Source organism: Falco rusticolus, chromosome 6 (assembly GCF_015220075.1).
Source record: "Falco rusticolus isolate bFalRus1 chromosome 6, bFalRus1.pri, whole genome shotgun sequence".
Lineage (NCBI taxonomy): Eukaryota > Metazoa > Chordata > Aves > Falconiformes > Falconidae > Falco > Falco rusticolus.
This window is the reverse complement of record NC_051192.1, coordinates 65,834,703-65,850,301: the sequence shown is the minus strand read 5'-3', so window position 1 is coordinate 65,850,301 and position 15,599 is coordinate 65,834,703. Positions and strand designations below refer to the sequence as shown.

The 15,599-nt window shown below is 35.7% G+C and overlaps 1 protein-coding gene across 1 annotated transcript in view; it reads right to left on the bottom strand.

The window, feature by feature from the left end:
* Positions 1 to 15,599, bottom strand: part of EIPR1 (EARP complex and GARP complex interacting protein 1) — an 89,507-nt gene that overhangs the window by 14,772 nt on the left and 59,136 nt on the right. Inside the window, exons 5-6 of the mRNA XM_037392354.1 lie at positions 13,975 to 14,074; positions 3,170 to 3,306 (exon numbers count right to left, since the gene is read on the bottom strand). Coding sequence (XP_037248251.1) covers positions 3,170 to 3,306; positions 13,975 to 14,074 — 237 coding nt within the window. The remainder of the gene's footprint in view (positions 1 to 3,169; positions 3,307 to 13,974; positions 14,075 to 15,599) is intronic.

Below are 15,599 nucleotides of genomic sequence, written 5' to 3'. Positions count from 1 at the left end.
AAAAGGAAACAGTAGTTCCAGACGATTCTAGCACAGCTCTCTAACAACTGTTACGAAATGTCTGCTACTATATCACAATATTTTCAGGTAAGAGCGTCTTCACCTCAAAGTAGTTATAACAATTCTGTATTTATGACATCTAGTTCTCCCTATATGAAAAGCTGAGATGCAAGGGATGCAACAGATACGAACAACAGCTTTTTACTATTGCTCTATTTTGAACCTGCCTTCTGAGCTCTGGCTTTTATCTCTAATTTACCTGTGACCCTTAAACTACTCAGCACATAGTCATCCATCTGACCACTTCAGAAAACATTTGTAGTACTGCTAACAGGTACCTAGCATCCTTATTCAAAACATCATGTTCCATCAGTTTGTCTCCCTACCGCACCTCATAAACTTGGCTGGGGTTTGCTTTGTTTCCACTATTACATCACTAGTCTTCTTAGAGCCACCACCTACCAAAGTTCTGCTTAGATTTGACAGTATCCTACAGCCTTCACTAGAAATTGTCAACACTTTGTGAGCTTTTTTCTTTTTTAAATGAAAAATGTTTCTCTTCAGAAAACATAAGCTGACCAAAACTTTGTATTTCTTGCACTGTACATATAGTCTCCTGTCAAGACCAGATAGAGAAGTCTCTTGATGTTAACACCTAACTACTAATACAAAGCAAAGTAGCTCCATAAACAGAGATTCAGCCTATTCCAGGCCTATACTAAGCCCTATTCTGACAGCTATGGCAATCATTCTGGATAGAGAATATTACTTTGATATCCAATGTCAACACTCTTCTCAGAATTTGAGAGGTTAAAGGATATTCACTCAGGTATGCCTTTCTACCAGGTATTCTGGCAGCAGAATTCAACATTTCTTCTTAATTTTTTGAAATATCTTTATGGGAAAATTTTTAAATCTCAAGCATGCTTGCAGCAATAAAACACTTCCTTCTTCCTCTATTGCACCTTCCACTTCTTTCCTGCATTTCTTGCATTGTTCACGGAGATGTGTGTAAGGGCTTAAAAAGAAATACCACTGTCCACTGTGTATTCAGCAGTTCTTACCATGAAAGCCTTTATCCCAACTTTATTATTCTGACCACTTTATCTCTTTCCTTCCCAAGTATGAATATTCTTTTCTTTCACTCTATCATCCTACCTACAGCAATAATATCTACATTAAATCTTCCACTTACATCGTGAGATTAAGGCCAGAACACATGAACATCTTCTCCAGCTAAGGGATCCATTTTCTCATCATCATCATCTTCCATATTTTGTAGAATTTATTCTTGGATTTTCAATATTCCTGATACAATTCTCCATCCATTCAGCCTAGGGTCTGTCTCTTCTGCTTCACAAGCTCTTCTCTGATTAAGACTGCTTCCTAGTCTAGTCTAGTCTAGGATTCTTCCCACCAACCTGTTCTTTCCCTCCTCTCCTTTGTTTGTTATGTCCAAAATAATTTACTTCCTCTATCTTACAGCTACCATAATCACACTCGATGGAAATAGCTATTCTAACTATTTCTTTAATATCTGTCCTCTCTTATTCTTTCCAAAGATAGCAGTTTTCTGTGCTTGATTTTTTTTTTCCCCTCTCATTTTCTGCTTCTTACACTGCCACAGTTTATACTGCCCTGACTTTAAACTCCAAGTTCTAGTCTAACTAGTCATTATCAAATATTCACATCATTCTATACATATTACAGTCTAATTGCAGATGAGACTTATTCTTGTATTTTTCAAGTACACTGCAAACAGCTCTTTGGCATAGCCTAGTACTCATAAATTGGTTCAAGGACTATCTAAACCTGAGCTTCACTTAAAGTAATTAGATTTGTATGGTTTGCTTCTGTTAACCAAGCTATCCTTTCATCGAGGATCTTGTTGATATCTGGGCTACGTATCTTTCATAAAATTTACTCAGTATTTATTTAATGCGAGACAGAGATGCTTCTTCTAATGAAACAGAGCATGAAGCAGACTTCACAATATTTAACATTTTCTACTTAGAAACATAGGCTTTAACATTAAGGTCTGCATGTTACATGTTAACAATAGGATGATTACAAAAACATCACAAAAAAGCAACTTTTAAAAAAACTTTATCCTTTGACCTTTCTTTCCTCTCTTGTACAGTTCATTTAAAAGTCTTCATAAATGACAGTACACACATGTATATATGTGAAGTAAGATTCTTATGTATCCTTTTACAAGGCAAAAAACAGGGCTTTCAAACCTGATGACAAGTGTACAGAAAGCGACTTAATTATTATATTTCTATTTTTAGCTTTTGTTTCTTACATTAAATAAACCTTTCTGGCAAAAACACACAAGGCTGGCAAACAAAGGGATTTATTGCTACATCCCTGAGCTGGCAGGAACCACAGAACTAAATTTAAAGTCATCCCCCTTTAAGGCAACAAAAGTTATTACAAGACATCAGTCTTCTCAGTTTAGTGATAAATTACTGTGTGCTAAGGGGGTAAAGCATATCTTAAAAAAGCTTGCACAGGCTTTAGTAGTCATGGCAACAGATGTGTACAACATCACTCCTTTGCTTATCAAAATCACAACTGAGCAGGAGGGAAAACACATTATTAGGTATATTCAAAGCTTTGATTTGGTTATGATTTTGACAAATTCAATAGTTTCATGTAACTAGTATGCTACAGTCTTTAATATAGTACAGTAGGCTATTTGTTAAAATCAGAGAAGTGAAGAGTGAACTTAACCTGTGAATTACCTTCAGCGATTAAAGTTACCTTTAGATAGTACGCTATGAAGACATTTCATAGGATAGTCAGGACTGTTAAACCATTTTCAGGCTGAATTACAGAACAGCTTCGTTCAGGTAATGCCTATGTGTTGAACAAATCATCTTGAGAGTAGTACATAGTTCAGTAAAAATCAATATACAAATCAGAATCAAAGCTGAGGGGGGACAAAACCAGACAAAATCCTTTACTAAATTATAAATATAGCAGCTATGCCAGCCCAACCATTCCTTTTATAAGTTATAGCTTTTCCATATTTCTAATCTGTAACAAAAAATACCCAAAACAGCAACAACAAAATGTTAGGAGCAACGGGTGGTGGCAGTGGTGGAAATTCTGTCTCCAAAGGAGATTGTCTGTTTTAGAGAACAAGACTGCAATTTCTCATTACCTCATGCTTCGTGTATCCCATCCTCGAATGATGGTATCATTGGCTGTTGCAATCTGTGTACAATTGTGGTGTGGACTCCATCTTCCAGAAGTAAATTTTAATTGTCCTTTCCCTTCCAAGGCTACAGAACTAGAAAGCTAAAATAATGAAACAAAGCTGGCAATGTTTCTAAATGTAACACTAAAATGAAATTAGTTCCACTGAAGACCAAAACTGCATAAAGAGCCTGTTGTTCCGAGTGTAACAGACTACCAAAGTTCTAAAACAGCAAACAGAAAAAATTAAAAGCTAGAACTGGTTTTGTGTCTCACAAAGTAATCTTTTAAAAGGCTTCTGTAGTGTAATGCATTCAGAAATACTAGAAGTACTGTACTACTATATAAGCTAAAACAGTTTCAGATAATTTGTTGAAACAGTGGATATACAATATGGGCACACTGCACAAATTTGTAGCTGCCTCAGACAAATAAACACAAGCATTTAGTTTCATGAACAGTCTTACAACACTTTTCCATGTCAAAATGCCACTTTTATCTGTAGGAGCAGGATTCAAGTGTATAGCTGCTTTTAAAAATAAAAAAATCAAGGCCCAGGTGCCCATGTCATCACATACATGCCTATTAAAATAACAAAAGGTACTAGATCACAAATCTACAATCCACAAGAATTAAAGATTTCAGTTGCAAAATCAGGCTTGCATGTCTTTGAGCAGAGAGCTCTCCACACTTAATGAAAAGAAGGTACAAAGTAATCAACTTTCTCTTTGAAGTTGGTACAGGATATTATCCTCCAGTTCCACATGAACGTTTGGAAAAATGAAGCTGTAGACACTGCAAGTTACTTCTAATGACTTACTCAAACTGATCGTTTAATATCTAAAGGAGGTGGGGAAGCAAAAAAAAATCACATTTTGATCATAAAATTTATACAAATTGCAAGCAACCAGGCAGACAGCAGACTTGTTTGGTCATCTTTCACACAATGTTCACATTTCAAAATGTTTCATTAAGAGGTATTTCACAGAAGCAGATTACTGTGCTGGGTCTCATTGGATCACTTTTCTACTTTACCTGAATCCTAGCATACCATAAATATTCTATTAAATACAAGATTTCACAGCAGAAATATTACACTTTGATGGATGAAGAAGACTAAAACATATGTACTGCTTACATAAACTTTAACTGACATCACTAGAAAAACATACTCAATACAATACTGCTTAAATCTATTTTCATATGGTACCAATGTTGATTTCTATATTTCGCTAACTTTTTGCTATTATAGTTCCACCAAGAATATAATATTTATTTAGAATTAACAATCTAGAAATTACAACTCTATCACTGAAGTCTATGCTACTGAAGATGTGTTTTTTCCAATTTTTTTCTGATTATAATATTTAAAAGAATGTTGCATCCCCTGTATGCAAGGCCACATATTGTTCATGTGTTAATGAGTGATATAACACTGTGGCCAAACCTACTCCTCTAGCATTCCTCCTCAAGTACAAACACCATTCAAAAGCCTTTCTACAACTTGCAGATTATTAATATAAAGAAAAATATTGAACACAATAATAAAATAAACTGCAATTTTTATTTTTTGACACATACGAGACTCCAGACACAAAAGCATATGCAGAGCTTAAGTGGGTCATTTCAAAAATTAAACTCTCTAGTAAAAGGTCTTGGCCATACACAGCTCAGACTGGAGGGGGAGAGGAAGGCAGCAAATGTTAACGCTGACAGTAAGGTAATGCCAACAAAAAGAGGATCTCTTTTCAGGCATTTCAAAATCTCTTATTGAGACAGAAAGTATCACTTATCCAAAATATGACTCAGAGCAGAAGGTCTTTGTCAACAGTAAACAACACTGTCTCCAACACCCCAGCCATGTTTTATTCTTTTTAAGTCTTCATTTGAACTATTATAAAAAGATCAGAATTTTTTTTCTTTTCAGCCAAAAGTTTAGGGGCAAGGCCAGCACAGGCATCCTGCACTATTTCTTAATAACACACATGAAAACACACATACATGTTAGATTGGCCAAGTCACGCTTGCCTTCCCAAGTGATTTTTAAGTACCTGCAGGAATTAAATTACATCTTTCCTCATATGGATATCCAGCTACGTATACAGACAAGTTTCCAATCAACTCATGGTACACTTCTGTTAATAAAATGAAATCCCAGAAGTTACTGAGTATTTTTTTGTTCAATATCCTTTTGCATGTCTTCAGTGAGCCTGAAAGGAAGTGCATGGACTTAAAAGGACAGCAAGGGGTAAGGAAGGGAAATTTTCTTACAGAAGGAGGAAACACTATGTAACAGAAGGAAGTCTGCAAGGCTTCTTCCTGGTAATCCAAGAAATAAGCTTAAAGGAAACAAAGCTAGTAGTTCAGAATCCTAAGTACAGGTTCAAAAAAACCCTAGCTTCAGTTTTAATTCATACCGAAATTCATGGATAGGTAAGAAAGTTTTCTTTTTATCTTGAACTCTTTCTCCACTTCATTAAAGGCAGAAAAGTTGACTAGAGAAGGAAAGGGAAACAGGACAAAGGCATATTTTAGACATTAATCTCACATGAGGATTTGGATTTGTGCTGCCCAGAAGGTGAACATGTGCCGCTCTGAGGGCCTCACTGGATACTGAAGGAAAACAATTCACAGTAATATTTTATAAACACAAAATGTGACTTACAGTAAGGAAAAACAAAAAAGGAAGTGAATAAGACCCAGTGTCTGCTTTTAGACAACAGAATTAGCTATTGTTCAGGGATCACACATTGACTTTAGAAAAAAAGTCCCGACAAAATGTAATCTTGAAGTGTAAAACTGTTATCAGAATATGGATAGATGTAACACTGTTCATAAGTGCTTAACTGAATCAGCCTAAAGCTGATGACATCAGAACAATAATAAAAAAGCAGTGTGATATTATACTACAATTGCATGAAAGCTGTAATTTGTAATAAAGATTTTCTGAAAAATATTAAGCAACGTAATACGACTGGAATAGAACTATATACATTATCCTCAGTGAAAGAAGGGGTTTTACAAAAGCAAAGTATCTGAACATGAAAAAGTCTATCCTAGCTTTGAAGGACTGATTTCTGTGTATTTAAATAAAAATGTCAATTATTCCAACTTATTTTTACTAGAACTTCAGTAAGGACTGAGATGCCTCTTTCTGCTTCAAATTTTGACCTCATATGGACTAATTCGGAAAGAGGAAAAAGATCACAGTATCCTTAAAAAAACAAGAAACAGCATATATTAACGGCTAGAGGGTACAGAAATTATCTAGAAAAAAACACAAGCATGATGGAGACAGTGAACCAGTCGCTGTCTTCTAAGAAAAGAGCTATGGGGCATCAAATGAAGCCTGCAGAAATTAGATTCAAGAGCAAACAAAACAAAGTGGTTCTCCACTCAATGGACTCCTTGAGAAAAACACACTTGAATGCATACAGCTTACTTATGTCCAAGAACAAAATAGGAAAGTACTTGGAAGAAAGATCTATTGAGGGTTATACTAAGTAGACAAACCCAACCAAGCTCAGAAAAACCCTTGGACTGAAAAGAGTAGAAGACTGAGTGAACATTAAGGGCAAACTATCCAATACATTTGCTCCACTGAACTGTTCGCTGGTGCCTGCTACGGCCACAGTTTCAAGCACAATACCAGGGCTGGACGGACTCAGGTATGGACCAGCACAACCATTCTGAGCACTGAGCAGCATGAAGCAGACAAATGGCAGAATTTATCAACTTTACTTCTGAGGCTGGATGAGGGGGCTGTACTTTCTTTCTTTGGTCACAACACTGAAAAACAGCCCTAGAGGACCAGTTTTAAAGTTCTAGAAACTTCTGGATAAAATGGTAACTGGAAACATATAGTTCTGTTCCCTCACTATGCTACCTACACCTAATAAATAAGTTTTTCATACACGCAACTTGGCGTTTGGTGTTTTGTTGTTTTTGGTGGGGTTTTTTTGTTAACGTATGAACTAATTCTAAAGGAGAATGACTAGAATTAATAATTGTCATGCATTTGGAAGGTCAGTTGTTTCCCAGACAGACTTTGACACAAACCATTAAAAAACATCTCCCAAGCAATGTTCTGATAAGAAAATAAAGGCTAGCATAAAAATATTTAAAATACGAATTTTTCTTTTCTGTTAATTAAAATCAATCCACTTGGTAAAGTGTGCAATATTAGCACACAGAAGAGTATCTTGGTTTCAGAATTTTCTCATCTGAAAAAATGGGATTATCAATCATCATATAGGGAGAGAAAAAAATGCAAATTTTGTTGTAAAGGCTTAAGAACTGCAGCCATCTACTAAATATTTATCAATAGATTGATATCCTTGAATTATTCAAGCAAATTACTCAGTTTTGATTTCTTGATGAAAATGACCATTAACGATTTGAAGTACATGAAATAAATTGTTGGAGTTTTTTAAACAGTTTGAAATTATTTGAAGATAAAAACCCAGACATCTTTTACCTGAGAAGTAAACGAGAAGACATCATGCCTTTTGATTTCCTAATGCCTTTTTTTACAAAAAGAAATGTTTATTAAACTAGTTTTCTTACCCCTGCAGCAGCAGCTGTGTTTTAAACAGACTAAATTAAAAAAAAAACCAACCCAAAACACAAAAAAAGGGAACACTAAACAACTCTCACATCTAACCTGAGAGGTCATAAGACTAAAAATCTGATCGATATTCAAGTGCATTCCAGATTAGACTTCTAAGTCATTATTTCATTTATTAAATATTCATAGGCTTATGCTGCACATGCTTATTTGATCTTGACTCCCTCCTCAGTAAAGACAGGGTAGTAAAGACATCTTAAAGAATTAAGTCCATAAATATTTAGAATTTCTAATGAGTATCAACTTGAAGAAGTTGGCTTATGGTAGTGATTACTAAACTCACTGAGAAAAATCACACACATTATTTTTTTGCTTTTTAACCATACCCTCATCAATTGGAAATAGGCCACAATTCTGTTCATGCTTGAGGTTGTGTGAAGATCTCAAGACAGCCTCAAGGAGATGTCCTTGTAACAACTACAGTAACAATCCATGTATAAGACCATTTTGAGATTCACATCAAGAAAGGCTGAGTGTTGTTCTGGCTTGTTATTGGCAGAAAGTGAAATATTGATGAGAATTTTAAATTCTTTGAGTTCAGTTCCTCCCATTGCAGACAACCACACCATGTAGTCCCTTCATAACGCTTGTTACAATAATTTTCATTTTCCACATCATACTGGCAGCTCAGAGTCACTCTCAGAATAGCTATGTAACAGAATCTACATATTTTTAAGTGCTGAGTTTCCACACCACAGCAAGAAAATATTTATGTTCCTTAAACAAAAGTTTTCTGCTTTATACTACGAAAATTAAACATTAAGTTCATCCTCTATATTGTTACTCCTACATATTGATGATGAGTTCCAAGTTTCTGTCACCAACAATTCTCATCATTTCACTCCTACTTCTACGCTATCATTAAGGAGACCATTAAACAAAACTAATCCCAACACAAACTCTTTAAGAACTGGCTTTCTATCCTCTTTCTGATCCAGTAATTTCTCTTTTATTTCTTCAGACAGTGTTTGCCCTGCTTTAATTAATCTGTGTTTATTCTACTTGCAGTAATTACGGGGCACTCTACAAAGCTCTCTGCTGAAGTCCACAATGTAACTCCTGCTTGAGGAAAAGCAGCCATCTTCCCAAGAAAGCACCTCGTGCTTGTTCCTAATATCCAATACCTTACTTTTATCCAGATAGACCGAAATCTTTCCCACAGGATCTTCCATCTCACCTGGAATGCCACTGCCAGATATCTTCTTTTGTTCTGAATTAAGAACACCCTATACGTTAAACACTACAAAAGAATCCAGAAGGGACTAGAAATCTAAAAGGAATCTAATTCATCTTTTGGATAAAAATGATTAAACCCACACATCTACTCCTCCTCTCTGTGAAAAGAGGCGCAAACAGAAAAACACTTACATTCTAACATCTCCATTTCATTCTGTTGCACCCATCTGCTGTTCCAAACATACTGCATTTACCCAAGGAAGAGTTCTAGTGATTTGGTGACATCTGACCTGAAGTCTGTATACAGAAATATTAACTGTCATCTTTTCAGCAGAACCTACTCAGACCTTGTGGATTTGTTGGGCTTCTCTCTGGTTCAGCTAATGATTATAAATGGCAAAGAATAGCTAATTTAATTGCAAAGGGTAATGATGCAGTGAGCATAAGATTAGTTTCACCCCAGAAGGTAATGTCCTCAAAACAATAATAAAGGGAGTGCTCAAAAGGACAGGAAAAGATTGTCTTAATGCAAATACAGGCAAATATTCCTGTATTAAATATCGTAATGAAGAAACAAGTTTGCAGAAAATGTTGAAAGAGGAGAAAAAAGCAAACCCACAGAACTGTGTAGTAAGTTCTGGTTAATAAATGTCTCCTATGATGGGCTGACCAGATGATTCAGAGGATGAATACACCCGTAATTTTCTTACAAAGAACCTCTGAAAATATTTGGAACCCTAAAATTCTTCAGGCTAATTCGTATTAAACAGTGTGACTTGTAACTCCCTGGCAGATTGAGGAGATGCATGCAATAAAAAACTTTGAAATTATGGATCAGAGCAGGCAAACAGAAATTTTGGCCCATGCAAAATTTTAAAGATGCATATATTTTCAGTTCTTCACCAATACTGCACCTGAGTTTTAGATTAACTTTTTCACAAACATGGAAAATTTCATAAAGAGTAGCAGTGGGTTTACCTCTTGCCATTAAAAGTAATATTGCCTACAAAGCGTATCTATCCAAAAAGGAAGCAATTGAAAGGCGTTCTTAAAACAGGAAGATCAGTGTTGCACCAGTGTAATGAATACCTTCTTAGTTCTATTACCTGATACAGATCCAGTGGTCCAGATCCTACTTCTAGTTAATGATGATGTTCTCATTCAATTTGAACACCATCATGTTTTTGAGAAAAAGGAAAAAAAAAAAAAAAAGAAACACACTGACATTTTTATTATCCTAATCCTATGTTATTGATTTATTCAGTTAACGTATACACACACACAGGTACACAGTTATTTCACTTGTAAGTCTATAACAACGGGAACATTTTGTAAAGACTTCCTCCCCACAACAGTCCCTACAGAACATACAAGTTTACTAGCTTCTTACTGCTTTGTCACCCATCTATCAGAACCAAACAACATGTTAGGTGGTAAGACATGCCAAAAATGGATAACCTTTTAACCTAGTGAACAATAAACACAATGTTTCTTATGTGTATCTGCATATTAAGCAAATATGAACTTCCTGGCAAGAATTTTCTATATAGTACTAACTGATGCCTTCTATAACAAGCTACAACCTCCAAATCAGCTGTGGACAGTGTCCATGGTCTGTCTTCCGAAAACTTTTTTTTAAAAAAAAAAAAAAAATACGCACCCCATTTTTAATGCTGGTAAGGGTTGATTTTTTTCTGTAGGATTTTCTATGCCTGTTTTCCAGGCCAAAAAAGCTCTTTTAATTAATATCCCAGAAAAAGGTGTTTTAACACTCTGACCAAAAAGCATTAAAATACAAACCATGTGCTTTTTAGGGTTACAACATATTTTGCATACAACCCTCCCTTATACTGGTATACACAGAAAGAAATCACTATTTCACCAACAGCTTATTGCTCTACAAAGACTCCTTGTACACGGCGATAACCAAATGGAAAATACATTTATTACTTACCCCTACCAATGCTGTTTTCTAAACAACCTTTTTTCACAGTTTTCTCTTCACATTCTAAATACTACAGCAACAAAGGATGGGGTAGAATGTTAACTTTGTCTTTGTTTTGCCTTTTTTTTTCTTTAAGCAGAAAACCATCTCAGTAATGAAGCATTTATATTTTTCCTCATTGCTCCCTGTAACTGTCAGTCCTACACAGGTTTTTGTAAATATAAAATTGCTACAGTGTAACCATTATTGCTTTACAGCCTTCTATGGATTCTAACAGAAAGTTAATGTTTAAGGAAGGAGGTAATCTTCAAATATTTCAGAAATACACAGCAGTTGATTCTAGGCCTGAAAAAGCCTATGATACCGGACTTCAGGTTGTCATCATTTTAATTACTAGGAAGTCTACAGCAGGCATTTTAAAGAGATGTTCATGCTTTCCTCAGCCTGTTCAGCAAGACTCTGGTTAACTCCAGAACCCACAGACATGTTTGAGACATTTGTTGCAGATAAAAATTTGACAGGAATGCAACAATACCACTCATCTTAGGAGAGATTCACCTGGCATAAGGTTTAGACGCGTGAAGATATGTTTTCCGAGATTCAGGTTTCCATGGACTTTTACTATTAAACTCACTTTCAAAGCAGTCACTGACTCAGCGATGAAGCAAATACCATCTAAGATTAACTCAAAATTGCCAGAGCAGAAGACTGATAAAAGTAAACAGTTATTTCCAAGTAAAATTTTAAATCACAAGCAATTCTAATTTAGAGGGCACTCACATGAGATGGTAGCTTATTTTAGACAAAAATAGAGAGAATCAATCAAATTCTTTATCAGGTCTCCTGAGAGCCTGACTGCAAAATCCAAGTGACACTCCAAACTTGTGCAAACTAAAATTTTTAACAAACGTTTCAAAATGCTCCTATCTGAAGATGTCAGTCAAGGGTTAATATATCGACTGTCATCATCTTAGCTTCATTAGATGAAGCAGGTTTTTTGATGCAGAATTTCACTTTTGTTTTTTTCTTCTTTCCTTTTATCAAATATAAGCATGTAACAAATGTCAGAGGTTAAATCCCCCTAATTCCTTTATCTCTTACTTTGCCACCAGTATTAGATGCAATACAGGCATATTTTAAAGGTAACCGAATAAAATTTATTCTATGTAAGGAACACTAAGTGAAATACTGAAGTGATCAGCAAGCTGAATATCGCTTTGAGGACAGAAATACTGATTTCCAAAATCATGCTGAAATTCCAGTTAGGTGAAGAGTCTAGTCCTCTCCAAAATCATGCAGATCCCAATTCTAGCCATGGAAGGAAAAGGAAATGGAAATCATAGTTGCATTCAAAACTATTTGCGTGACAGAGTGAGGAGTTCAGAAGAACAGTAAAAGGAAGACACAGAATAGAAACTTCTAGTAAATAAATCCCAAGCAAAATAAAATGGGTGTCGGTGGTGAGAGACAGAATTTGGCATTAATTGTAAGACTACCACACAGAGAGGCTGGTAATACACTAGACAGCATCCCAAAGGCAATCATATTTCAGAAAGATTAGGATTAGGAATAACTTGGACAGTTATGAGAAAGTGGTTGAGACAGTGAAAAAACTGTGAAATTCACATTCAAAAGAACTTTATCAAGAGAGGACACAGAGTTGCCCAAAGAGAGAATGGAGGAGAAAGGGAAAAGAAGTCTAGCAGTCCCAGCACTTAGAGACATGAGGAGTTCTAGTATGAAAGCAGCAGCACCATCCCCAAAAGTATTTTTTCAACAGGTTTAACGAAAGTATTCCAAAAAAGTCTGTGTGTTACGCAGGCATTAGAAAAGAAATACTGGCTAATGTAGAAGTAATGCACATCCAGTGGGTACAATGCTACATACAACCTCCTGAAGGCTAGTCTTCAGAAACTAACTTCCATTCAATAAAAACAAACACTACTTTGAAGAAGCCTTAGAAGGTAACATCACACATACTGATGTTTCAGGTGAAGAAAAAGCTGAAGTTGTCTCATCTAGTGAAGGAACCCAAAGGACCTGATTATGAACATAAACAATTACACTGTATTACGTTACATTGATACTATGCAAAATCTAGCAAAATAGTAACAATGCAAGACTTCATATATTTGCACACAGTCAGATGGAACCACAGGGAAGAGCTTATGGACATAACATCTTGGCTCTTTAAGCAACTGCCGGTTGAAAAAAACTGATTCTCCAGCATCCAAGAAAAGAAACTAACCCTGAACTGCGAAGTTAATTCAGGAAGTGACAACAGATCAACTGAATAATAATGACTTGACACAATCAGTCTCCATTTTTAAGGACAGACACTGACCTAAATGACTCTATACAGATACATACAGTTTTCCATATACAATCTATGTCATCATACAGAAAACAGTAAACTTTTTTGTTTATCCATAAGAGGTGGCATAGACAGACAGAAATCTATGCCAATGACACCCTTTTATATATGTTCCTGAATAAGAAGTTTTCAGCCATGAGCAAAATAATCTGAACAGACAGTATAGTACTAAGTTAAAATAATAATGAAAACTCAAAGCAGCACATAGCAAATAGATAAATTTACATTATGCTTATACATACAAGGGTTGTAAATTAGATAGAGGGCTGCATGGTATTAACCAACATGAGTTAACACACTATTATCTGAATTCAATAACCTTTGGCTTTCCCAATCACCAATTTTTCCCGCATACACATTTATCAAATTAGTATTACTTTATTTTAGATATTATTCGCTGTAAAACCAGCAGGAAAGTAAGGGAAACTCTAGAAAAAGGAAGATATTTAACTACTAGCAACAGACACAAAAATACTACTCTTAAACACCTCTATACCAGACAACTGAGTATTCATTTCCCCCAAGCACGTTAAAGGCAAGATATTTCTGAAGGAGTAATTAAAAGATTAGCAAATTCTAGGCTACTGAATGTTGCCGTTTGTACTATATTCAAGTATATGATGTTTTATTAAAAAAAAAAATTCTTACCACAGCTTTTGCTGAACTTTCCTGCAAGTCCCACAATAATATGTTATTATCAGCCAGCGAAATAATCTTTTTACCGTCTCCCATTGGTTCCCACATAACACTGTAAAACAGAAAATGAAAAAAACACAACCTAACATTAAAACCAATCAGAATTTGCACTAGAAAGCCATTTTGACTCTGTGGATCTAATCTATTCCAAAACATATTAAACCATATTCCTTATGGTTTCCTTCAGCTGAAACTCGTCCCATATTTTAAGTGCAAAATCTGCCGTTAACTAGCAATTTAGCAATTTTTATACATACTAGATAAACATTATTGTTTTTAAGTAACTGATTCTACAATGTGATACCAAACTTAGGCTTTCTTATAGAATCTTTTAGGTAGTGCTAATTTACACATCCTTTTCTTTGTCAAGTGCCCTCTGACATCCTGTCCAAATCTGTCAGGAAAACATGCCACCCAGCTTCTGTAGGTGCTAGCCTAACTGTAAAAAGAGAGCTTCTCAAAATCCATACTTCATTTGTTGTCCATTCTGCATATTGAATCATACAGCAATCACGCAAAACAAACAGTGATTATGTCATTGTAGCGGTCATTCTGCACACATACACAGAAAAACCCCAGACCTTGACGTACACGCACTTTTGAGTGCTTTAGCTTGAAACCTCAAAGGTTTTCATACATAGTGTTGTGCATCCTTTCTGAAGACACACCAAAAGTAAGCCTCAGAGCTCTGAGGAAAACCTCTTCCAGTTCAGCAGCTGTCATCATGATTCAATTAACATACACTGTTCACCTTTGATTCACCAGTTTCATGCTATATATGAAGGGATGAAAAAAATCAGTCCTCATCCCTAGTTCTACGAGAAGCAGCATATTCAAGCCAGTCGGTATGGGCAGCACAGCTAAGTGTAAGTACTATAACCCTAATAAATTTGCTAGAGATAACAGTAAGGTTAAAAGATTAAAACTTGTCTTGTCATTTGAAGAGAATAGATTTCCACACCCAACGCAGTTAAAGTTGCGCCACCTCCCGATCATCTTAGAGTGCCACAATACAGCTAAAGGCAGAGATAACTTTAGTATCAACAGCTACATAGAGAAACTTCTTCCCATATCTAGATAAAAACTTAAGTTATTCAGAGGCATTTGATATGCTGTTCTCATCCTCAGTATATAAGTATGAAAAAATACCTCTTGCAGTTTGCCCACAGTCCATCACTAGACATAAGTTTTCTAGCACGTTTAGCTTTTCACATGAATCAGTTCAGAATCCGGACTGAAGAGATGAAAGAAGGCTGCATGAGTAGACACAGCCTCAGGCAACTGTGCCCACCATTAGGCGCCTTCCTAACTCTGTGCTGCACATTATGCATGCTCCTATTTTATCCCCAGTTTCACACTACTCCTACCTTCCCAAGACAGTGGGCATGACCTGGCTGGCCCCAGATCTAAGCCAAGGAACTCCATCTAATCTTACAGTATAAAACACAAGGAAAAGAAAATAGGAAGTTGCAGGTAACAGAAAAAAGTGACACAGTGTCATTTTTCACACCGTAAGTGAAACACCACCTCAGTGAATTCTCAGCAGATACCTTCCTCTCAAAATCCTCTTGCTTCTT